Here is a 26085-nt window from a genome sequence, read left to right as displayed (position 1 = left end):
TAGTTTTTAACGGGGTTTTATTATTTTAATTATAATTTTAAATTCGGCCTTATTCAATAAGTTTTTTAATTAGTGTTTTATCTTGTATTTATATTTGTATTTTTATTAGGCTGTAAACCTCCCTGAGTCCCTCGGGAGATAGGGCGGTATAAAAATGTGATTAAATAAAATAAAATAAATAAATAAATATTGCCATGCGCTCAAAAGCCCGACTGGCCTTATTATCAGGGGATATCTTATTATGGGGGAAAGGGTAGCTTGTATGAAATGTTCATATTTGCATGCAGTCATGCATAGTATATATGGAAAAGCACATAGTCTTTGGTGTAGAATTAAATGCATGTAAATCTGTTTCCAATTTCATACCATCCACTGGGTCAATTTAAGGGTAAATTACAATACATTCCAAAACTATGATGATCTGAATTTTCCTATCCTACATTTTCATTATAACAATGCATGCAGTCATTGTATAGATAGACTAGCAAGTAATATTAGGGCAGTAAATTACAGCCACATTTATATGTTTTCCTCAAAGTGAATAGAAAGCTTGCTGAGGTTTCTGTGGAACTATGAGTGAAAGACTAAGAAAAATGAAGGTATTCTTTCTTTTATGTACACTGAGAGCATATGCACCAAGACAAATTCCTTGTGTGTCCAATCATACTTGGCCAATAAAAAATTCTATTCGATTCTATTCTTGCAAAATTCTTGGTTGACAAAAATTTCTGTAAAGTCCCAGATGTCATCCATATAACTGTGATGCTTTAATATATATATTGAAATCCAGTAATGCAGAACTTTTTGTTGTGCCAGTTTATACTGGATATATGCAAGTATATCTTACATATTTGGTCCCATTTGGATGATTTCATTGTATCTTGGTAAACGTTATATTACAGCTTCTTCACAGTACTGACATTTTGAATTATAGTCTGCATTATTTTCTGTAGGACTCCTTTAGGATTGGCTATCAACACTGATTTATACAATGACTTTACTTTGAAGTTGTGTGCACACACTATATTTACTTAACACTGTAAGTTGAAGTAGCAGTCCTAATGGCTTTATGTGGAATCTTAAGCTAGAGAAGATAGAGAACATAAACACTGGCCTAGGGCTATAAGAGAAATGCTCCTTTTAGGCTTAGAATGTAAAAGTTGTAGGCTTAATGCTGTCTATGCAGATAGATATTTTGGGGTTACCCTTTGTATCTATGGTATTAGATTTGAGTTTACATGTATTTCTCTGTGTATATTGTAAATGAGAGCATAAGATTTCTGTTTCTGTTAATAAAATGAAACCTTGAAGCTATGCTAGAAGCATATTCAGGCTAGTTGTAGTACATGTTGCTAGTTGCTACCTAAATTATACTACACCAAGTACAGTTCTCTTTATACAAGCCTCCTGCTGATACTTATTTGTAAAAAAATTGGTAGCTGTACTTATCATAGATGATAATGCTAAGTTTTCTTGCTGTTGAAAAATATGTGTAAAAGCATCTGAGTCGAATAGGACATTATCTGTGTAACTGCAGGAATGCATGTAAATGTTTGTATGTGCATATCAATACATTTGTTTTACTACCATTACTGCATTCTCAAGTAGATGTACATCCAGCCGAACTGTTCACATATTTCATATATTATTCTTAGACTTTGGAAATCTTATAATGAAGCCATTGGAGGTTTGCAACATGTTTATTTAAAGGCTGAAATCATTATTTTAAGGCTGAAATGATTTTGACTAAATGTGCTCTGAGGTCCTTTCCAACTGTACGTTTCCATGATATTTACTTTAATCTTGGTGCTATTATTGCTACATTTCTGGGGAAATTGTGTAGGTCATTGTTAGGTTTAGTTATGTAGGATGAATTTACTTGTCTCTACTTTAAATCTGGATTGGTGGTTAAAGAAGCTAGCCTACAACATTACTATTTGCTAGATTCCATCTAGCAAGAGACAAATTAAAAATCGCTTCCTAAGATAATTAATTCTTAATTAATTATTGAAATCCAATATGATCCACAACACATCACCATACTGGTTCTGAATCAGATCTCAGCTGCTTTATGTAACATAATAATGCATGTGCAGTACTGTATAAAAATTCAAAAATGCTACAACTTTTATTCCTCTATCATTATACAGGCAGAGCATCATGGTACCATCTCAGTTCAGGTTTTCAATATTTTGTTTTTGTTCTGTGATCAAACTAGCTGGCTTCTTATTTTGTGTTCTTTAATGTAATAAACTGAAAATGCTTCTCTAATAACACCATAAATGACGCTCTCTTAGCATCTGTTAGAAAAATGTCAATAGCAAAATTAGATTTCCATGTTATCAATTTTAAAATTATTGTATTATTACATAATTCTAGGCAGTTATGTTTTCTAGAGCGAGAGAGATTCCAATTTCACTGCAGTTCATAACAGATATGCTAATCCCAAATTAAAATTTATTGTAAATTATATATATATTTTAAAAAAGCTAAGATAGAGATATTGATATATTCCAAAAGAATTTACTTCAAACTGTGACATAACTATTGTAAAATTGTTTGTAATGTTTGTATATTAAGAAACTATACATCAAAACAGTAAACAGTAAACTGTCAAGAGTTTACTGTTCATCAAAGTATCATTGTAAATCTGTAGTAATGTTTAATGTAAATTCTGCTTTGTATTATAACTTTGAAATGTTGCTTTATATATGCAGTGAAAGATGTGATTTTCTACTGGTGATATCCCTACAGTATTTATATATGAATCTTAAATGTCCAAAGGTATATATGTAAGGTACAGTTACATACATGTGCATATACATAAACATATACATCTGTACCAAAACAGGTTGGTTATGCAAATCATCTCCAGAGGCATACATTCTGTCCAAACATTTTTTTGAAATCTGGTTTGCAAAACTTTTCTTTAAATCCCTCAAATGCAGTAACCTTCCAAAAGTTGTTACCCTCTGCAATTAGTAACTGCTGGAAAAAGCCAACTTGATCGAAATTTTGATCCCCAAATAAGAAGTTTCTGGTTTATAATATCAGAAGATAGTTGCTGGTTAGAAAGAACACATCTGGAATCTACATGAAGAAGCAGTGCTATTGTCATTTAATTTCACTATACTGCATCCTGCTGCCCTAAGATGACAATACGGAAATAGCTCACAGGTGTATAGGTAGCTGTCCATTTTTCATTTATATTTCAAATGACAATGGTGCTTTTCTTCCAAATCAGTCAAGTATCAAAATATTCCATAAGATAGACTTGGAAGGTACCGTATTTTTCAGACTATAAAATACACCTAGGTTTAGAGGAGGAAAATAAGAAAAAAAAATAGTTTTTTGCCTCTATGGGTCCTGTATTTGCCCTCTCCATGTCCAGAAGCACTCTGCAGGCCAAAAATGGGCCTGTTTTTGGCCTGCAGAGTGCTTCTGGATACCGGGGAGGGTTCAGGAGGCCGAAAACAGGCCCGTATTCGCTCTTATAAGATGCACAAACATTTCCACCCACTTTTTTTGGGGGGGGAGTGTATCTTATAGTCAGAAAAATACGATAAATGTTTGTCTTTTTCTTCCACCAATCCAATTTAGCAATTTTGAAGTTTAAATAATCACATTTAAAAAATACATGTTTCTTACATTTTAAAACATATGGCATTGTGTGTGTTTGCTGTTTATAGCAGGTGAAGTGTATGAAACAATAGTCTTCTCAGTATTAACGTATTAATGAATGAGGAAGAAAGGTTGAATCATCACACCTAATATGCAGTGCTGTAAAAAGTATTAATTCTTTTCAGATTTATTTAAATTTTGCATATTTTAAACTACTATATGTTATCAGTGACAAAATACTAACATTAGGGTTTTGCTTTCTTTATTTCAAAAATAATGTGCTAGGGTGAAAAGTGATAATTTCCTAAGATTCAATAACTGGTTTATCTGAATTAATAGCAACCAACTTTCTTATTATTGGTGATCAGCCTCTCATATAGTTGTATAGAAAATTTGTTCCATTCCTCTATGGTAAATGTATTAAATAAAAAACATTGGGGTGGTTTCTAGCACAAAGCGCTTGCTTTTGTTCCTGTCGCAGCAGTTATGAGGTACTTAGTTCTGGACTTTGATTTGATCATTCCAGAAAATTTGTTCTTCATTTATTGTCTTATAGATTTGCTTGTATGCTTGAAATTGTTGTCTTGCTGCACAACCCACTTCCACTTCAGCAGATATTTTTGAATAGAATTCTCTTATCCAATTCACAATGCATATTGGAAACTTGTTTGGACCTTGAAGAATACAGTACTCCTAATCCATGGCATTATTACTCCTGTTCTTACCTCGATATAAGATTCTTATGGTGAAACATAGTGTTTGTCTCCCACTAGATACAATATCCATGTGACCTGAAAAGTTCTGTTGTTGACTCAACTGTCTGTACAACATTCCTTCAGAAGTCTGGAGCGTTATCTAGATGCCATTTTGCAAAGTTGAAATGAGCAGTAGCTTCTAGAAGGATACAGTCCCATGAAATCCATTTTTATCTAGATAGTGCTTTTCTGTTAGTGAAATCATGAATACTGACTTTAGCCAAAACAAAAAAGAGCTACAGATCCAAGGATTTTTGTGACTTCCAGGATGATTTTACATTTGGAGTTATTTTAATGGTATAGCCCAGTGATGGCGAACCTTTTCGGCACCGAATGCCCAAACCGGAATGTGCATGTGTGCATGTGCATGCCAGAGAGCCGAAACCCGAAGACCAGCTGTCCGGTGCGCATGTGCATGCCAGAAACCGGAAGAGCAGCTTGTTGTGACCCAGGCCCCAGTAGGTAGTAGGAAACTCAGTCAGTGTAAAAACAAACAAACTTTATTGGAACAGATGAGAATTACTTCATTCTCAGTGTAGTTCAACTAAATTAAAGCAAATTCCTCCCAACACAAATTCCTCAGTCCTATCACAAACCTTGGTCTAATTAGGCAAACTGCCAAAGGCCGTTCTTGGCAAAAGTTCAGAAGACACCGATACAAAATAAATGCAAGGAGACAAATGTACCAGCATTGTTTCTGGAAAAGCCCAAACGCCGTTGCTGGCCTTTTAAGCCTTATGGGAGGGGCCAATCATCTCTTGGCCCTACTCCCAAGTTGTCCTCTTTGCTTGAGCTGCTCTTGCCTTCTGGCAGCTCTTCTCATGCGTCCACTAGGAATAGGCTCCTCCTGTTCCTCTGCCTCACTACTGTCAGTCTTTGGAGGCTCTGGAGTTCACACCTCACTCCCCGATGACCCTGGCCGCACCTCAGCCTCCGACGCAGAGCCGTCATCCGGGCCTTCCCCAGCCTCCAGGACTGGCCCACACTCTTCCTCAGCCTCATTGCTGTCCGACTCCATTGCCAGCTTTGCAGGCTGCTGGCAGACCACAACACAGCTGGCGATGGCGCGCGTGCCCACAGAGAGGGCACTGCATGCCACCTCTGGCACATGTGCCATATGTTTGCCATCACGGGTATAGCCAGTCTTGCAAAGATTCACCATTGTCTCAAATCGTCTCTGTTTCATGATACCATCTTTCAAATGTGGCTTGATAGAGCCTAACAACTTTAGAAATGTTTTATACTCTTTCCTGATTGTTAGGCATAAATTACATGGTTGTTTACTTTTATCCAAAATTTATTTTGAGCAGGCAGAATCTGTATGGAAAACAAGAGTCAGTGAGTTCAAGTCCCGCCTTAGTTATGAAAGTCAGCTGGGTGACTTTGGTCCAGTCACTCTCTCTCACCTCATCTCACCTCACCTCACCTAACAGAGTGGTTGTTGTGGGGAAAATAGGAAGAGGAAGGTGTGTTGAATCTGTTCACCTTGAGTTATTTGTAAAAATAAATTGCACGATACAAGTAAACAAACAAATAATAAAATAGTGAGAATTTACTGAAATAGTGTCATAGTTTTTAGTTATCTATAGTGCAGGGTTGACCCAAATCAGCCTTGCTTTTTTAACAAAGTGTTCATACAACATTTTTTATTTGAATTTATTTAAATTATGGAAACAATGGCACATCATATATTGGATGTTTTTGTTTATGAAGTAAATGAAATATACATCAATGTTAGTATAAATTATTCATTCAAGCTTCCTTTTTGTATTAGTACCGGTGATATATGTAGCTCACATTCTGCAGCACAGATATCCAAACATTTAAACTTAAAAGGATGTGAAAACTTTTCCACAGACCTATATGTATTTATTTAAAATGTCACACAACAAATAATGACACAAAGATTTAAAAAAATGAGCGTACTACATTTCCAATATCTTTGTTTATTTAAAATTCTTGAATGGTGCATATTCCTACAGATTCATCCATCTGAGTACTACTACTATCCATTAGTATCTGAATTAGCATTCCTTTGAATCTAAGTGTTTCATGGCTGATCTGACAGTACATTTCTCCTTGAAAAATATATTTGGGGATGTGGTAATTCACTGTAATTTATAGTGCCATATTTTCTTCTGCAAGAGACTGTGAACAGGGCCTCCTGATCCAGAAAATGTCACAATTGTCATATAAGATTTAGCTGTAAAAAGTGTTTATAGCCATAGCTATACTTTCTCCTCAGGCAGGAGTTACTGGAAGGCCCAAATTGCTGACAAACTTTAAATAGAGGAGTACACCCTTGCTCAGCCTTGAGATTGAATATACCTGGAATCATCAGGCTCAAAAACCCAAAGCCACTCCAGTGTATTAACTCTTCTACTATATAACGGCTGTGGTGGTGCAGTGTTTAAAGTGAAGTATTGCAGGGAAACCTTGGCCACAGTTTGGAGTTTGATCCTGATGTGGCTCAAGGTTGACTCATTCTTCCATCTTCCGAGGTTGGTAAAATGAGGACCCAAATTGTTGGAGGGGGGAATATGCAAATAATGCTTACATTATAAACTGCAGAGTACTATGGGATGGTATATAAGTGCTATTGCTATATCACCTGTTTGAACTAAGGACAAGATATTTATCAATAGCGTAATGATACTGAACCCTGTATCAGCAGGTGATATCCCGCAGCATCTTCATACAGATGTTAAAAAGGACTGGAGAGAAGAGAGATACTCCAGGCACTGTACAAAGTAGAGGTCACCAGATAGATTTAGAATAGAATAGAATAGAATTTTATTGGCCAAGTGTGATTGGACACACAAGGAATTTGTCTTGGTGCATATGCTTTCAGTGTACATAAAAGAAAAGATACGTTCATCAAGGTACAACATTTACAACACAATTGATGGTCAGTATATCAATATAAATCATAAGGATTGCCAGCAACAAGTTACAGTCATACAGTCATAAGTGGAAAGAGATTGGTGATGGGAACTATGAGAAGATTAATAGTAGTGCAGATTCAGTAAATAGTTTGACAGTGTTGATGGAATTATTTATTTAGCAGAGTGACTGCCTTCGAGAAAAAACTGTTCTTGTGTCTAGTTGTTCTGGTGTGCAGTGCTCTATAGCGTCGTTTTGAGGGTAGGAGTTGAAACAATTTATATCCAGGATGCGAGGGGTCTGTAAATATTTTCACGGCCCATTTATCCTCATTCCCTACTACCAAATGGAACATTTTAGGAAGCAAGTGAGAAACTTCTGGAGATCAAGAAAGAGCTGGAGAGTTGTTGTCCTAAGATCTCTGTCTCTCCAAAAATCATCCATAAATGGTGTTGCTGGGCTGCAAGCAGCCTGATACCTGATGTCGAAGGCTCCAAATAATCTCCTTTCTCTAGGATCCATTGCAGTCATTTACATGACCAATGATCAGAACAGGTTCAATGCAGTTTCAGGGCTGATACTTTCTCCACAGCCTTTTCATGAAAAGGAAGAGATAGAGAGTGAAGGCTTCTTGAGCCTGGGGCTGCATAATCTGCTTCTTTAGAAGTGACAAAAAACCCACCTTGTTCATTGAGGCATTGACTATTGCTTGGTTCCAACTTCCTGCTATCTCCCAGAAGATCCTAAACAACTTTCCTAATTGTAAATTTGTTTTCTAATTAGCAGTGGTGATTTCTGTTTCCCTAACCTACCAATTAGTGCCATCTGGCACAAAAATGATATTTATTACACCCAAATAGTATCCCTTCAATCCAAGAGAAAAAAACAACAATTTCTCCTTCTAGGATCATCAGGCAGTTTCAGATTGCCTGCTCATCCCCCCACCCTCTGCATTTTCTTTCATGCTCATGTACCACCCAATATATATCACATTAGCCCTTCACTTTATATGTCTGATTCCAGAGATATAGGGCCAGCAAAGTTATAAAGGGGTGTTGATAAGAAAAGACTGGTCATGGTTTCATGCAGTTCTAGACTTGTATAAAATCTCATTTTTTTGACATTAAAAATTGTTGTGCATTATAGGCAACTCTACAAATACTGCTGCTTCACAGTTTGCTTGAGGTGCTTGTAAAGCTGGTTAACTGTTTAGAAAAATGCCTAATGGAATTGTTAAACAGAAGCTTGAAAAGTTTTTTAAAAGTGAGATAGAAAATAGGTTTTTTTTAAAAAAAGAATAATATTAATCAAAAGTCATTTTACTTAACTGAATCAAATTTATTAAATTTATTGATCATCCATGTTACCACAGGGTAACTCTGTATGGCTTACAATATTAAAAGGATAAAACTGTAGAAAACCTAAACACATACAAACTAAATACTACAAAAATATAAATAGTACGGAACCTTCCTGGTTGGCTCCGTTGGCAATGGAGGTGATCTTTCTGGTCACCAACCTCTGGATCATGTTGGACTGCTAAGACAGCGACAATCAGCTGTCCAGCAGTTCGGAAACCCCCCTCTTTGGGAGAAGAAGCGGTGGTGAGCAAAAAGAAGCAGAGGTAGAGCTTCCCTAGAGCTCCTGGAAGATACCAGGGGGCTCGAAGGGTTAAGCCCCCTCAGAACTTCAAAGTGCTCCAGATCTGAGGCTTTTTTCCTGCTCCGGCAGACCTAATTGCCGCGACCAACTTCCGGGACCAATTTTAACTTAAAGAAGATAATACCGGACTGAACAGAAACAGGAGAGCTCTAATTATAAAAGCAAGTAATCAATCAATTCCCTGTTATTTTTTTTTAAGTTTTGGATTTGACTTCAAAGTGAAAATGGCGATCGTTCTTTAATGAGCTACATGATTGAAAACGAAAGTGTTACAATTCTCTGTTTGCTGTTTATTGCTGAAGGCCAGCTGGAAATTTTTTAAACATTGTAATGAGAAGGAGAAGAGATCGAGATATTGAGACTGATTTAAAAAAAAAAAAGACTTAAAAGGTTTATACGTAATATTAGCGGGACCAATTTTAACTTAAAGAAGATAATACCGGACTGAACAGAAACAGGAGAGCTCTAATTATAAAAGCAAGTAATCAATCAATTCCTGTTATTTTTTTTTAAGTTTTGGATCTGACTTCAAAGTGAAAATGGCGATCGTTCTTTAATGAGCTACACAGTTGAAAACGAAAGTGTTACAAGTCTCACTGTCTGTTGTTTATTGCTGAGGCCAGCTGGAAATTTTTTAAACATTGTAATGAGAAGGAGAAGAGATACTGAGACTGGAAAAAAAAGACTTAAAAGGTTTATCGTAATATTAAGTTAAAGAGAAATTTTAAGAGATGGCAGCAAAACAATTAAAGTCAACTGCTACAAAAACTCCAGGAACATTAACACCGAGTCTCTCCAGCACATACAGCAGATAAAAAATCACTAAATTTGGAAGCACTTCAGGATAACCTGAAAGAATTTATGAAAGAATCTCTTAACGATGCTATGAATTGGCAAACTTCCCAGATAGAGGATAAGTTTAAATTAATTACAGAAGAAATGTCAGAGATGAAAAAACAGATGTTAGAAATTCAGACTGGAAATAAAGAAGTTAAAGAAGGTTTGGTGTCAGCAGTACAGGGTCTGGCATCAAATGTGATTTTATTGGAGCAGGAAGTAGAAGAAATAAAGAAGTTAATTTAAAATTGGAAAATAAGATTGAGGCAGTTCAAAGTAAAATGGATAAAGTTGATGATGAAATTGTTTTGGTACAATATAGAGCAATGGAACTTGCTTTACGAATCCGTGGACTAATAGAATGTAAAAATGAGAATTTGAAGCAAATTTTTTCGGAGGCCTTTGCAGAGATTTTGGCAGTTCGGCCAGTAGATGTGGCATTTTATATTGATAAAATTTATCGTGTGAATTCCTGGATAGCAAGACAAAGAAATCTTCCCAGAGACATTGTTATTTATTTTACTACTAGAACAGTGAGAAATGAGATTTTACAAGCTTTTTAAAGGAGACAAGATTCAAGCAGCCGGCCAAGATATTTTAATACTAAAGGAAATTCCCCCCAAAATGTTGAGAGGTAGGAAGGAGTTTGCTTTTTTGGTGAACGAACTTAAAAAACGTCAGATTGAGTATAGATGGGACATCCCAATTGGTATAATAGTTTACTATGAAGGGAAAGCACATCGTCTTAATACAGTCAGTAAAGCACAAGAGTTTTATGCTTATGTGCTTAAGCTGAAGTCCACCATCTCCGGATGGTAGGAGAAAGGAAGGTGAAATTAAAGAAAAAGAAGTGATAGTAATGGAAGAAGACCGTTTACAAGCGTTGGATGTGTCTAAGATGGGATCAGAGATTCCAAAAGAGCCAAGGATGACAAGAGCAGCTGTCAAACGCAAGGAACAAGAAGAAAAGGCTCAACAGGCTCAATCTGTTATTACCAAGACGGAAACAGTGGGAGGAGCAAGGCCCAAAGAAAGATATGATTTGCGGCTGGTGCTTCAAAAGTTTCCGATTGCTGATAATGGCAATTAGACTTTTATCTTGGAATGTCAATGGATTAAACTCACCACAAAAGAGAAGAAAGATATTTCATTATTTGAAGCAATTTAAAAATGACATTGTATGTTTACAAGAAACACATATTAGAACATTAGACCAGAAATATTTGATAAATTCGAAATTGGGAATACATTTTGTTGCATCTGCTACAGAAAAGAAGAATGGACTAGTTGTTTATATAAAGAGTAATTTATCTGCAACATTAATTGAAGCGGATAATCAAGGAAGATATATTGCTATTGAACTTTTATTGGAAGGGAGAAAAATACTTTTAATAGGAGTTTATGCACCAAATCAACAACAAGAAAAATTTTATAAGTTTTTACATAAAAGAATAACATCTTGGGATTATAAAACTTATATATTAATGGGTGATTGGAATGGAGTGATGGATACCCAGAAAGATAAAAGAAGTCTTAGAAATATTTCCAATCGTGTAAAACTGCCAAAGGCATTCTTTGATTTGATGGAAGATTTAGAATTGAGAGATGTATGGCGAGAACGCAATGAAAAGAGAGATTTTACATTTTTTCTGACAGACATCAATCTTTTCTAGGATTGATTTCATTTTAATTACTAATGATTTGTTTTCAGAGTGAAGAAGACAAAATTTGTTCTAGAACCTTGTCTGATCATAGCCGGTATGGATTGAGTTAGATCGGGAAAAAGAGGCCAGGAGGTCGTGGAGGATGAATGAGAACTTGTTTAAATATGAACAAAATGTAAATGAATGTAAAACTCTAATGAAGGAATTTTTTTCTTTGAACATGGATAAAGGGACACCTATAGAGATAGTTTGGGACACCAGTAAAGCTTATATGAGGGGAATTTTATTAGAGATGAATAATAAATATAGAAATAGACTGCACAAAAGGCGAAAAGAACTAGAAGAGGAAATTAAAAGGAAGGAGCAGTTATTGGTAGGCAATCCAGGAGATAGTAAAACAAAAGAGTCAATAAATATATTAAGAGGTCAATTTAATATGTTAATGGCAGATCAGGTGGCAACTAATTTACAATATGTAAGACATAATTTGTTTAATAATTCTAATAAACCTGGAAGGTGGTTAGCATATTTATTAAGAAAGAAACAGAAACGACATATAATTGATAAAATAGAATATAGAGGTAAGGAAGTATATCAGCAAAATTTGATTAAAAAAGCTTTTTTTAGAATATTATACTAAGTTATATTCTAGAGATGTGATTAGTGATAAAGATATAGATAGATATTTACAGGACCACGGTATTTTAGAAATTACAGTAGATCAAAGGGAAGAGTTGAATCAATTAATTTCTTCAGAGGAAATAGTGTTTGCAATTAAGCAGCTTAAAGCGAATAAAGCACCAGGTACAGATGGCTTGACAACTACTTATTATAAAAATTTACAAAATGAGATGATTGTACCACTTAAGGAGTTATTTAACAGAATACAAAGGGAGAAGCTCCTCCTTCATGGAGGACAGCTTTTATTTCATTAATACCTAAAGAAGATCGAGATGGTGTTAAACCAGAGAATTATAGGCCAATATCGCTTTTAAATACTGATTATAAGATATTTGCTAAGATACTAGCGAATAGATTGATGCCACTGATGAATCAATTAATTCATAATGACCAATCAGGATTTATTAAGGGGAGACAGATGAGATATAATATGAGACAAATTGTAAATTTACTTGAATATTTGGAAGGAAACAGCCAGGTTTCAGCAGCATTCCTCTTTTTGGATGCCGAAAAAGCTTTTGATAGATTGGATTGGCAGTTTTTGTTTAAAGTAATAGGAAAAAATGCAATTTGGGGATTATTTTATTCAAGCAATTAAGGCTATATATCAAAAGCAAACAGCTCAAATAATAGTAAATGGTGGATTAACAGAATCTTTCAAGATTGAGAAAGGGACTAGACAAGGATGTCCCTTGTCACCATTATTATTCATTCTAACTTTGGAAATATTATTGAGTAAGATACGTGGTTTAGATCGAATAAAAGGAATTAGAATTAAAAATCAAGATTATAAATTAAGAGCGTTTGCAGATGATTTGGTTGTTTCTTTATCTCAACCAATACATTCAGCTGTATATTTGATGGAGACAATTGATCAGTATAGTAAGGTATCTGGGTTTAAAGTGAATCAACAGAAGACAAAATGATAATTAAAAATATGAATACACATCAGAGGAAGAATTAGAAAGAATAACTGGATATGAAGTAGTTAAAAAGGTTAAATACTTAGGAGTATACATTACAGCATCGAATGTAAAATTATATAAAAACAATTATGAGGTATTGTGGGGAAAAGTAATTAAAGAAATGGAGAAATGGAAGAAGTTACAATTATCATTGTTGGGAAGAGTGGCAGCTATAAAAATGAATGTTTTGCCTAGATTTTTATTTTTGTTTCAAATGATTCCAATTTTGAAGAAAGATGCAAATTTTCAAGAATGGCAAAAGGATTAATAAATTTGTATGGAAGGGTAAAAACCGAGGATAAAGTTAAAAATAATGCAAGGCGTTAGGAAAGAGGGGTTTAAAATGCCTAATTTGAAATTGTACTATGATGCAGTTGTTTTAACTTTAATTTCTGATTGGATTAATTTAACAGAGGAAAGGATTTTGAATATAGAAGGTTATGGTTTGTTATATGGATGGCGCATATGTAATATATGACAAGAAAATTGATAAGACATTTAAGAATAATATGGTCAGAAGTGCGTTGTTGAGGATTTGGAAAAATATCAATATAAGTTAGATGGAAAGATACCAATATGGACCATCCCCAGACATATGATAGAGAATATAAATATATTACAAAAATGGAAGTTATCACTTACAAAGAGCTTTTGACTATGGAAAAGGGGAATTACAGTTGAAATCTAGGGAGAAATTGAGGATGAAGGAAGAAATTATACATGGTTCCAGTATGGACAATTGCAATCTAGATGGAAAATAGATCAGAAAATTGGTATAAGGCAAAGTGATGATAATCTGGTAAAACAAATAAAAGATCAAGGTCAACAGCATATAAAGAGATTATATAATGTATTGGTTGAAATTGATTCAGAAATGGAGTTGGTTAAAGATTGTATGGTAAAATGGGCACAAAATTTTCAACAACCTATAATGTTAGAAACATGGGAAAAATTTGGGTGAGGAATGTTAAATTCACGCAAGCACAAAATTTAAGAGAAAATTTTATAAAATGTTTTATAGATGGCATTTAGATCCTAAAAACTGTCATGTATGTATCCAAATGTGAAAGCAAAATGTTGGAGATGTGATTGTGAGGATGCTACCTATTATCATATATGGTGGACTTGCAAAAAGTTAAAGCCTTTTGGATTAAAAATATGGTGGATTATGCAGAACATTTTGAAAAAGAAGATCAAGTTTGTTCCACAGTTCTTTTTATTAGGAATAATCTCAGATTGCACTGTTATAGAGACAAAACTGATTCTGAATTTAATAACTGCTGCAAGATTATTGATTGCACAATATTGGAAGAAAGAAGACTTACCTACAATTGGAGAATGGATTAGTAAAGTATCAAATTTAGCAGAAATGGCAGAAATTTCTGCCTACTTGAAAGACTGTACACAAGAAAAATATATATTGGAATGGAGGAAGTGGATTGATTATATTCAAAATAAGTATCAGATTAAAAAATATCAATTAGTTTTTGAGTGAAGTTAGGAATTATTATGTATTAGTTTAAGAAAGAAGGGAATTGATAGTGTGATGGTGTGAAATGGAATATGTTTTATGTTATATTTTAGATTATGTTTGTTAGTTACAATACCCTGTATTCTGTTCTGGGAAGTCTCGGGGAAGGAGGCGGGAAGGGAAGACTATAAATTGATTGGTTGCCATTGTACAGGAATAATGGTAGAATTAAACAAGTTGGAATGGTGTAATGTCGGGACTGCTCGGCAAACACTCCCGAAGGGAAAGGGTAAGGAAAGAGGAGTAAAGAAGGAAGAAAGTAGGTAGGGAGGTGGGTAGGGAGGAAAGAAGGAGGAGAAGAAAGGATAGGAGGAGGAGAAGAAGGAGAAGATAGAGGGTTAGAAAGGATGGTAGTGAGAAGTGGGAAAGAGGAGGGGAAGTAGGAAAGCGAGGAGAAGGTGGTGGGGGAAGTTTAAGAAGGATGAGAAGGGAAGAAAGGATTAAAGGGGGGAGTGGCAGTCGAGCAGCCCTGACTGAGTATAATTTGAGTATAGGACTGATTGTTGGATAAGTGATTGTATTGTATTGTACACTGGTCAAATTGTGGGAATTATTATGGAAAAATAAAAAAAATTTTGCAAAAAAAAAATATATATATATATAAATAGTACTATGGTAATACTAATATGTCAGAGAGTAGCTGGGTTGTAAAAGAAATCTAACATAAGTTTATGACTCGGAGAACATTCCGAATCATAAAACAAATAGCATTTAATGTGGGTACAGACTTTCTTAAATTAAAAAATATATAATTTTAGTTGTATAAACACAAACTTAAATGTATTGTATATTCAGTATTTGTTGGAGCTAACTGAATGAATCCCAACTTAAGGAATCACTTCTGCACCTTAACCTCCTATTTTATTTTTGTTTTTTTAACAGACATTCATGTTTTTCTTCGTATATTATCTTTGCAGTTCTCGTTCATTCTATGTCACCAAATGTTACTACTTCTTTCCTACAAATCACTCATTTGTATATTTAACTGCTGTGATGGAATATAATGCCAATGCAGTTTGATGTTCAGTGTTATATAGTCTCAGAAGAGATTGCTGGCACTTCTAAGTCATTTTCAAAGTGCAAACCCAGTGTAGTCTTGTGCAGGGATCCCCAACCCCCAGTCTGTGGACTGGCACTGATCTGCAGCATGCCAGCAACTGGTCCACACAAACAAGCAAAGCCCCATTCACAGGATGCAGGCACCATGCAAAACTTTCCGGTCCGCAGAAAAACCTTTCTCCATGGAACCGGTCCCTGGTGCCCAAAAGATTGAGGGCCACTGGTCTAGTGGTTAAGGTACCAGGCTAATAAACAGGAATATGTTATTACTCTTGCTTATTAGCCTGGTGTCTTAATAACTAGACCATACTGAAAGCATGAAAGCAGGCTGAGTGACTTTGGGCCAGTCACTCTCTCTATGCCCAATTCACTTCACAGGGTTGTTGTTGAGGAAGAAATTAAAGAAGATTTTGTATGTTCACTGCCTTGAGTTATTTATAAAAATAATAAATAACAAAAAATTATAAAAACCAGGATTCTCTGTGCTCAGTTATTCAGGCTAGTATCTCATGAGTGGACTACTGTAATGCACTCTAGTCTTGAAGAGCATTTGGAAGCTACAGCTGATGCAAAGTGCGGTGGCATGGATAGTTTTTGGCCCCCTCAAAAATGGCCCCTGTGAGTCTACTGCTCCTTGAGATGCACTGGTTATCAGTCTGCTTCTGGATGCAATTAAAGATGATCACCTTTAAAGCCCTTCATGGCAAGATACAGGTTACTTGAGGGACCTCTCACCCCACAGGGATTGGCCCGTAGCCTTCTCTGCTGTTGCTCCTGTCCTCTGGAACAACTTGCCTCCTGATGTGAGGTTGGCCCCAATCCTCCTATCTTTTTGTAATGGCCTAAAGACATGGCTGTGCCAGTTGGCTTGGGGCTCCAGTAGGGGATCAGCCAGGGGTGAAATGCTCCCGGTTCAGACCAGATTGCCCGATCCAGTAGCGATGGCAGCGGGTGGTTCGGAGAACTGGTAGCAAAAATCCCTGCCCCCTCACCCCCACCCATGCCCAGCTGAGCCGCGCGATCATCAGAGGTTTTTTTACTTTTAAAAGCATTTTTTCTTTGGCCGAAAAAATGCTTTTAAAAGTAAAAAAAAAGCCTCTGATGATCATGTGGCTCAGCTGGGATCATCAGAACTGTTTAAAAGCATTTTTTTACAAGCTCTTCGGCCGAAGAGGCTGTAAAAATGCTTTTAAATGGTTCTGGTGATCAGGCAACTCAGCTGGGATTGCCAGAACCCTTTAAAAGCATTTTTTTCTACAAACTCTTCAGCCGAAAAGGTTTTGCCTTCTTTTAAAGGCAAAAAAAATGCTTTTAAAAGAAAAGAAAAGCCCCTGACGATCAGGCAACTCAGCTGGGATCCTCAGAGGAGCCTTTTAAAAGCATTTTTTCTTCAGCCGAAGAGGTTGTAGAAAAAATGCTTTTAAAAGTAAAAAAGAAAACTTGGCCATGCCCACCCAGTCACATTAAAATCCCCCAAGCCATGCCCACAGAACTGGTAGTAACAAATTTTACATTTCACCCCTGAGATCAGCGCAATGGAGATGGTTGATCTTCACCCCTCTTCCCCCATTCTTACCATGTGTTTTTAGTTTTAATGTTTGTTTTTAACTTTTATGTAACTTTATGTTTGTTTTTAAACTTTTACAAATAAATAAATAAAAATAAAAATAACAAGGGATATAAGTAAATAAATGAGATAAATGAAGTGTATCACAGTAACTCAGAAAATTACCAGAGTAAGAACTGGTGAAGCAGATCATCTCAATTTAAGAAGCATAACAATCAGCAGATCACCAAAGCCATTTAGTTATTTACAGCTATTACTTGCCTTAGAACTGTAATGGAGCCTGCCCATCACAGTTGTAAGTTGTAATGGTTCTAAAATGGGTCACCATGTGACAGACCTGATTTTATGGCCTTTTTGCTGCAGTCATTAAGCAAATGCTGCTGTCGTAAAACTACCACCATGGTTGTAAATGCCATTTTTCAGCCAAAATGCAATGACGGCAGCATGGTGCAAACAGCCATAAATGCAAGCTGCTTGCTGAGTGCCTGATATGTAGTCACATGACCATGGTTGGAATGGCCATGAGAACTTCAGAACTGGGTCATTCATACCCGTGTGGAGGTTCCATCATAACTTTGAACATTTCGCTAAGTGAACACTAACTGTATTGGCTAAGCTTTAGAAGATATTTATTTATTTATTTATTTATTTATTTATTTATTTATTTATTTATTTATTTATTTATTTATTTATTTATTGTTTAAATTTATATACCGCCCTTCTACGAAGACTCATTCCTGCAGCACATTCCTCTAGGTTTGCAGTAGCTCCTGCCTTCTGGTTCCTAGATTTCTTTCTCCCAGTCGGTGAGAAGGTATGGTGGCAGAACAGCATTCCCTGCCATTACCCATCTCTATTCTGTATCAATCAAATTTCCTTACACATTACTGAATTGAAATGAAATAACAAAATGAGGAAGATAGGTCATTGATTGGACCCCTGAGTTTCTAGATTATCATTTCTTCCTTCCTGGAAGTAAGAATGAGACTGAAACAAAAGATAAGAAGGATGAACTTGATGGCTAGGTAAACCTGCTGTGAAATGCTTCAATTTCAGATCAAATTAATCTTTATTCATGGTGATATATACCAGTATGTTCTATAATTTTAAGACCTGAAATTAGCTAGTGCAGCCCTTATCTACTTAACACTACAGTAGTTAGACTTACTAAATGTAGGCTAACCAAATATTAAGCTACAGGAAGTAATTGCTTTTTATAAAATGTTTTGAAAAATGCTGGGTTAGTGGGTAATCAGTTGCATGTTTTACTGTTTCATCTCTGCATCCCTAATATAGCGTAATGTTCCATGCAGAAAAGGAGAAATGTGATTTTTGAAAAATCAATTTCAATTTTATACCAAGAGTAATTGTAAAGCTACATTTATATAACTACAGCAAAGTCAGCAAATTGATCTGTGTTCTCTTTATGATTATTCATCTATCTTTTTAAAATAAAAATAGAAGTCCTTCAGAAATGTTTTTAATCACACGTTTAACATACATGCAATAAGAAAGACAGGAACAAGGGAACCAGTAAACGAACCCCCATATTATAATACATAGTTAATGTATACCATATGCAATTCATCCTATAGTTAACGTGACATGCATCTTTAATGATAAAGAAGCTGATGAAGCAGCTAAATAACTTTCACCCCAACTGAGATAACTGAAATCTCAAGATTACCTCAATTGTATTCTGTGATGTACTGGGCTTTCAACCAGATCTTAATAGAGGCAGGAGCAATTCAGTCTTAATAAGTTTTCTGTGGTGAGAAAAGATCAATATCTCAGACTATTCTCTCTCTCTTTTATGTTGACTTCTGTCCATAAAAGATTCTATTACAACCTGGATTCTTCCATTTATTTGAAATGGATTTTTTAATAGAATGTAATTCAAATATATAAATTATAAAACCTCCTCTCTTCACATTGCTTCCTTTGTAAGACTTTAAAGAAGTGCCATCACAATTAAATTAGACAAGCTTCATAGATCATTACTATTACACAAAGAGTAATTTTTGCTTTGCAAACTAATCTTCAGTCATAAACTGCACTCATAATTTCTGTATTGACACAGATTGGATTTTTATGCAAAATATATCTATAAATTATTCAGTTTCACTGTACTAAGACACATCTTTAGATCTATTTGGAATTTAATATTACAGTTAAAAGCAATTTTTAGAAAAATAAAATTAAATACATGATAAATAGCAAATAATGTATAAATAATTAATATTGATCAATTAAAAGTTATTTTTAGGAGAAAATTTCAAATTAAATTTTTATTCTGGATTAGAAAATTAATTATCGTGTTTTTTGTGATCTGATATTTTAATAAAACACCATGAAAGAAAGTACATTTCTGTATTCTTTGGAAGGAAGTGGTTTTCAACAGACCAATATATAGGGGGGAAAGCCTTAAAAAAGAAATCCATATGTTTTGTTTTTGCAAGATACTTTTGAAAACCCGAGTTGTGAATATTTGACAAATATATGGTTCAGTATTAAGGTTTCCTGCTTGTTATTGTCAGTCAATTGCAGTACAGAAGAAATTTATATAGTTTTGTTTTGTGCTTCAGCATAAGAGCCTTACTAGGTAGTAAACTAACTCTACATTATTGTAAAGCTATATTAACAGAATCTTGCAAATCTGAAAGTATAATTCATCCCTATCTTGCCTGTCAAAACCGTTCCCTAGGCTACAACTCTTCACCCAGTCTCCAAAGGTCATTCCTCTTTACCATTACATTTTAGAATTGGCATTTATGAAATTACACAAAATACTAGAACACTTGAAATATTAAAGATCTTTGAAGAATGGCCCCAGAAATTAGTGGCTACAATATCAACAATATCCATAAGAATGTCTGCTTCTGTGGTTAGATTATATCTAAAAGATGTTAATAAAGGAATGATAGGTTTGAAACAAAAGTTGCTTGATGAAGAAATAGTAGAATCAGAAATAATGAATAAATGATTGGATTGCAACATAAATAAATCATTCAAGTTGAAAATAATAATGATAGGAAAAATTGTGGATTACAAGATAGAGAAGAACCAAGAGAACTATTGTGATAAGGACTTTTTACTGGATACACAAAGGTTTTGAAAATCAAAGGGAAAGTACAAAAGACAAACCAACACTGCATAAAGACTTACACTGGATTTACAAAAGAGCTCTTTTAAAGCTCTGATGAAGTCTTTGAGTGGGAATAAGACAGCATCTGAACAAATTAAAGATCAAGATTGTTAGACATAAAAGAAAAATACAAAGTTGATATTTGACCAAGGTTAAAACAAGACAAAGATATATTTTTAAAGCTCTGGTAATCCTTTACGGAGTTTTTGGTGATACCAGGACTAAAAAGTTGATGGTTTAAGGTTTTGCATATAGAAGAGATGGGTTATATAGGAAGAAGACATATTTGCTTATAATTTTATAGTTGCTGATAAGTTATCAGTTTGTTTTTCCTTGTAATAAAGACTAGAATTCCCTTCTCAACATATTTTTCTTTTTCTGTGCAGTTTTTCTTTTTGCTTTATAAGTTTTTCTTTTTGAATTTAATTTGTATTTGCTTTTACTATTTTTTTTAAATATTTACCAAAGAATAAAATTCAGAATTTATTTTCTACATATGAAATATACATTCCTAAATGCGTAAACCTATTTTTTAAAATACAAATGTTTGAGTGAATATCCCATTCCATTATTCTTCACTGAACTCCATGTAGAAATTAGAGCGAAATATATTATTTTCTGTATGCTGTGCATCGATCATTTGAAATGTGGTAGAGAATTTTTTTTTAATGTTAACATTATAGTTTGTAAAGGTCAAGCATCATAGTGTATGTACATTTCTATCTTGATTTGTAAGGATATGGTGATAAGAAAATATAATAAATATAAAATTAATCATCTGTCCATTAGAATTTTCATGTAACTACCTAATCCATGTCACACATCAGTAACAGAATAATTACTTTAAAAAATGTATCCTTCCAACTGCAAAAATGTTGATCAATCTATCCATCAACCATGGTTTACAAATCATAGTGGCTGGGTTCACATATCATGCTAAGTCAAAGCAAAAGTTAAATGAAATGTATGAACCAAATCAGCAAAGAAAAAAAAAGAAACTATAATTCATGTTATTGACATTACTGATTGTTAATTTAAAGGTTGTAGGCATCAGTTTTAACTAGCGTGATATCTAGCATGAAAACCTTTGGGAACAATCCAAGCTCAAAACAGGAATGCCTCTGATTTTTCTTCACTGTGAGGGCTACACTTTATTTCAGGAACTTATCTAGGGTAAGATCAATATATTTAATTTTTCCCTCTACTATTTCTGATGTTTTTGAGGCTGCAAGATGGAGAATTATGGTTAAAATTGTTTTATTTTTTCTTAAAAGCTTTTCTGCTTTTTCTTTGTATATTTGTGTCTGAGCAACCTGACATGTTGCACGTATTGTATCAACATTGAATGATAGCAAAAACTTAACAGCATTCAGAGCATAAATGGTTCACAACTGACAAAACCAGGAAGCAAAGGCTGATTCTATGATTGCCATGCCATTCCATTAGAAATCAACTAATGCATTTATTTATTGATTAGATTTATTTGCCCTTCCATCTCATAAAGGACTATGTATCTTATAGCATTAAAACCATTAAAACCATAAAAGATAAATACTTTGAAAGCAATGGAAATGGAATTACAATCAAAATAGAATTATAGTTAAAAGATGGGGAGAGAGCTGGATGTATGGGGAAGGAAGTGGAATTGGCTCTTAATTGTTCAACCACCACAAATACGATGATTCCCCATTGAGCCCCATGCCATCTAGCAGGGCCAGGTCTTCAGGCCCTTATGAAAGGTCAAAAGGTTGGAAGTCAATCTCACCTCAAAGGGCAGGAGCCATGGCAGAAAATGACCTTCTCCTGACCCCGCCAGCCAGAATACTGTAGTTTCAAAACTAGAATAGAATAGAATAGAATAGAATAGAATAGAATAGAATAGAATAGAATAGAATAGAATTTTTTATTGGCCAAGTGTGATTGGACACACAAGGAATTTGTCTTGGTGCATATGCTCTCAGCTATAACTACCAGGTTATACCTATTTAACACAAAAACTAAGTGCCCAGGCACATATAGAATTGGGGGAGGGGACTCTAAATCTAAAAAAAAAACCTAAAAAAATAAATGAAGAAACCAATCTGGATTCCTAGGATTTTTTTAAAAAGTTTCCAGATTGATCCATATGATTTCTTTTTTTAATGGGAATTGTATTTCATTCTTTTTAAAATATGCTTTACTTATTCCCACACCTTTTCTGCCACCTGAAAAGCAGGAGAAAGAAAATCAGTCTGGTGTAATGATTTAGATGTCAAATCAGGATTAAGGATTCAGAAATCTAATTCCATACAGTTACAATCTGTTTATGGGATGTTTTTCATTCAATTAAAACCTCACAGGATATGAGAAGCTTTAAGAATAATTGTGTATGGTAACCAGAACTTGTTGCAATAAGGATGGAATAAGAAAATACATAAATGAAAGCAATTTCTGCTTTCATGAATAAATTACAGGTATAAATTAAGATCCTCCTTTAACAGTTTATAATCCAATTTACTAGGAACAAAGAAAAATGATTTCTAGAAATCTGTAATAAGTTGGTTTATCTTCTGAAGTACATTAACTCTAAGCCTTCTGTTTCCTGTGAGCCTTCTATTACTCTTAACCATAAAATCAGGTCATTGGATATACTGGTAGTCTTTAGGTTACAACCACTCATTCAGCAACCGTTCAAAATTATGATGGCACTGAACAAGGGGGACTTACATTTGGCTGTGAAGTTGCAACTGTTTGCAAAATCTATCACAGTAGTGGGTTTCAATTTCGGCTGCTACGGTTCGCTTGATCCAAGGTGAACTGGTAGTAACCCACCACTGATCCATCACAACATTCCTGCAGGCATGTGATCACAATTTCTGATATTACCTGTGGTCTCCCACAAGCAAAATCAATTGGGAAGCTGGCTGGAAGTTATTAGTGTTCCCACAGCACACCTACTATTCCACTTTTGGCCGTTTCATAATTTAGAATTTTTTAACATGATTTTTAAAAAAATATAATGCTAAAAAAACTCTCATAATGATAATTCATGAAATGATTTTATGTAGACTTTAATTCGTGCAATGATTAATTTTCTTTATTTACTGATCAACATTATCTTAGTAATTCGTATAAAGAAATTCTGTACAATTACAAAGAGAGGATTAGGATCCCTTGATAAAAACTGAAGGCATTGGAAAAATAAGAAATGGATTCATCTGCAGAAACATTAATCTTAAGTAATTAACTGTTTGAAAAGGAAATAAGTCAAAAATGTACAAAGGAGATATCTTCTTAATCATCTTTCCTTAAGGTATTGATTTAGAAGTTGTGTCTAAATCCAGGAAGCCTTAGCTCACTTTCATAAAGTTAACTTGATGTTTTTCCCCAGGACCCATATTAAGTTGTTGTATGTTTTCCTTTTTCATCATTATTTAGAATTATTACCTTAAGAATTCCTATTGAATGAGTATGTTCTATAAGTAGTCCTTGGGTTACAATGGCAATTGTGACCAGAATTTCCATTTGCAAGTGATGTGGTCATAAAGAGTGATGTCATATGACTGCCTCACTTAGTGACAGAAATCCCAGCAGTCCTGGTTGCCATCATAATCTCAGGACTATGTAGGTTGTTAAGTGAGGACCTCACATGACCATGACATGGGAAGAGACAAGAGTCTCAGGCAACCAAGCTGGCAAGTGATAGCTGTGAGTAGGCATCCGAGTGCCACGAGTGAATGCTGTGGAGTACAGGCCAGCAGACAGGTGCTATGGGGTGCTGGTATGGAGGGTGGGTGGGTGCCATGGGTAGTTGGTAGATGGGCAGGTAGGTACTACAGATCATCACGGGTGGACAGAAAAGCAGTGGGGATGACTTGTAACTTCCTGCTGGGTCCCCACAGATTGACCTTACTTATGGGAAGTGGCAGGGAAGGTCACAAATGGTGATAATATGAATGCAGAGCATTGCAACCCTTTTAATTACTAGCTAGTTGCCAAGCACCTGAATTATAATCATGTGACCATAAGGACACTGTAACAACCACAACTTCAAGTACAGGTCACAATTCTCCTCACTACCCATTCAATGTTGAAATAACTTTGAATGGTCATGGAACAAATGGCCATAACCTGAGGACCACATTCTAAAACATTAACTAGAAAATTAATTACTAAAGCTATTAATCAGAATTAAAATGCATGTAAGAGTTTGAGGCTAAGGTTTTTAAAAATAGCAATAGCACTTAGAATATATACCGCTCCACAGTGCTTTACAGCCCTCTCTAAGCAGTTTATAGAGTCAGTATATTTTCCCCAAAAATCTGGGTCCTCATTTTACCAACCTCAGAATGATAGAAGGCTGAGGCAGCCTTGAGCTGGAGAGACTCAAACTGCCGAACTGCTAGTAGGTCTCAGTCAGCAGATTTTGCCTGCAATACTGCACTCTAACCACTGCACCACCATGGCTTTTAAAAAATGTCTTGGAGAAAACAGTCAAACAGTGCATTGTCATGAGATTACAACATAAAAGAAGAATGTTTTAGAGGATGTTGCAGGTGCTAGTAAATGTTTGAATATGTTTATCTGATTTAGAAAATTTGTCCCTTACAATATATAATTTCAATGTAAGTAGTCTTGTCTTTCTCTCTCGGCCAAAGAGGTTGTAGAAAAAAATGTTTTTAAAAGGTTCTGGCGATCAGGCAACTCAGCTGGGATCCTCAGAACCCTTTAAAAGCTTTTTTTCCTCTGGCGATCCCCAGCTGAGTTGCCTGATCATCACAGGCTTTTAAAAGCAGTTTTTTTACAACTCTTCGGCCAAAGAGGTTGTAGAAAAAATGCTTTTAAAAGTAAAAAGAAAAAAGAAAAGTTGGCCACGCCCACCCAGTCACATTCCCCCCCCACACACACACACAAAGCCATGCTGACAGAACCGGTAGTAACAAATTTTACATTTCATCCCTTGGCGTGTATAGTCATGCTGGTCACATCGCCACGAAAATGTCTTCAGACAATGTTGGCTAAGAAACAGAAATGAGCTCTGCCCTCTAGAGTTGGACACGACTGAACAGGGGAAACCTTTTCCTTTACCTTGTAGGTAAATGAAGCAAAACATACTTTGCATTGATCAGTAATCAAATGGACAGTTGTGTTTGTATTCACACACACACACACACACACACACACACACACACACACACACACACACACACACACAGCCAAAATAATACTTTGCAGGATTTTCTGAATTTAGGATTCATGTCTTCAGGACATAATATACAGATTCCTATTTTCTCATCCAATCTACTCATTAAAAATTATGGTACAGCACCTCATATAATTAATTGTATTTTATGGAGAAGAAAAATATATTTGAACAATTATTAAAAGATAGTAAGAGCCAAAAGTTTTACAAAGCATATACATGGAACAATATAGTGCTCAGAAAATTATAGGGACTTAAGAAGTAACAGCAGCAAGTTCATACTTTTATTAATTATTTTTTAAAAAGAAATGTTCATATAACTTGCGATTTGCCTGGAATTGCTGATAATCTGCATATTGTGTGACATCTTTGTTCATTTTGCTTTATTTTCAGGGAAATTTTGTTGCAAGCATGACAGCTATTTTAAGGCAAATGGAAGATTATCATTATGCTCATTTAATCAAGACTTTGGGGAAGATGAGAACTGACGTTGTTGTAAGTTAAACCTGAAACATTGTTCCATTTTTACACTA

The 26085-nt window shown here is 35.0% G+C and overlaps 1 protein-coding gene across 6 annotated transcripts in view; it reads left to right on the top strand.

The window, feature by feature from the left end:
- DOCK1 (dedicator of cytokinesis 1) overlaps positions 1 to 26085 on the top strand; it is a 513270-nt gene that overhangs the window by 275975 nt on the left and 211210 nt on the right. For all 6 annotated transcript variants that reach the window (XM_058189019.1, XM_058189020.1, XM_058189022.1 and 3 more), the window contains one exon: positions 25946 to 26047. In XM_058189019.1, the coding sequence (XP_058045002.1) occupies positions 25946 to 26047 (102 nt within the window). The remainder of the gene's footprint in view (positions 1 to 25945; positions 26048 to 26085) is intronic.

This window comes from Ahaetulla prasina, chromosome 6 (genome assembly GCF_028640845.1).
Source record: "Ahaetulla prasina isolate Xishuangbanna chromosome 6, ASM2864084v1, whole genome shotgun sequence".
Lineage (NCBI taxonomy): Eukaryota > Metazoa > Chordata > Lepidosauria > Squamata > Colubridae > Ahaetulla > Ahaetulla prasina.
The sequence above is the reverse complement of the archived record's forward strand: the minus strand, read 5'-3'. Positions and strand labels throughout refer to the sequence as shown.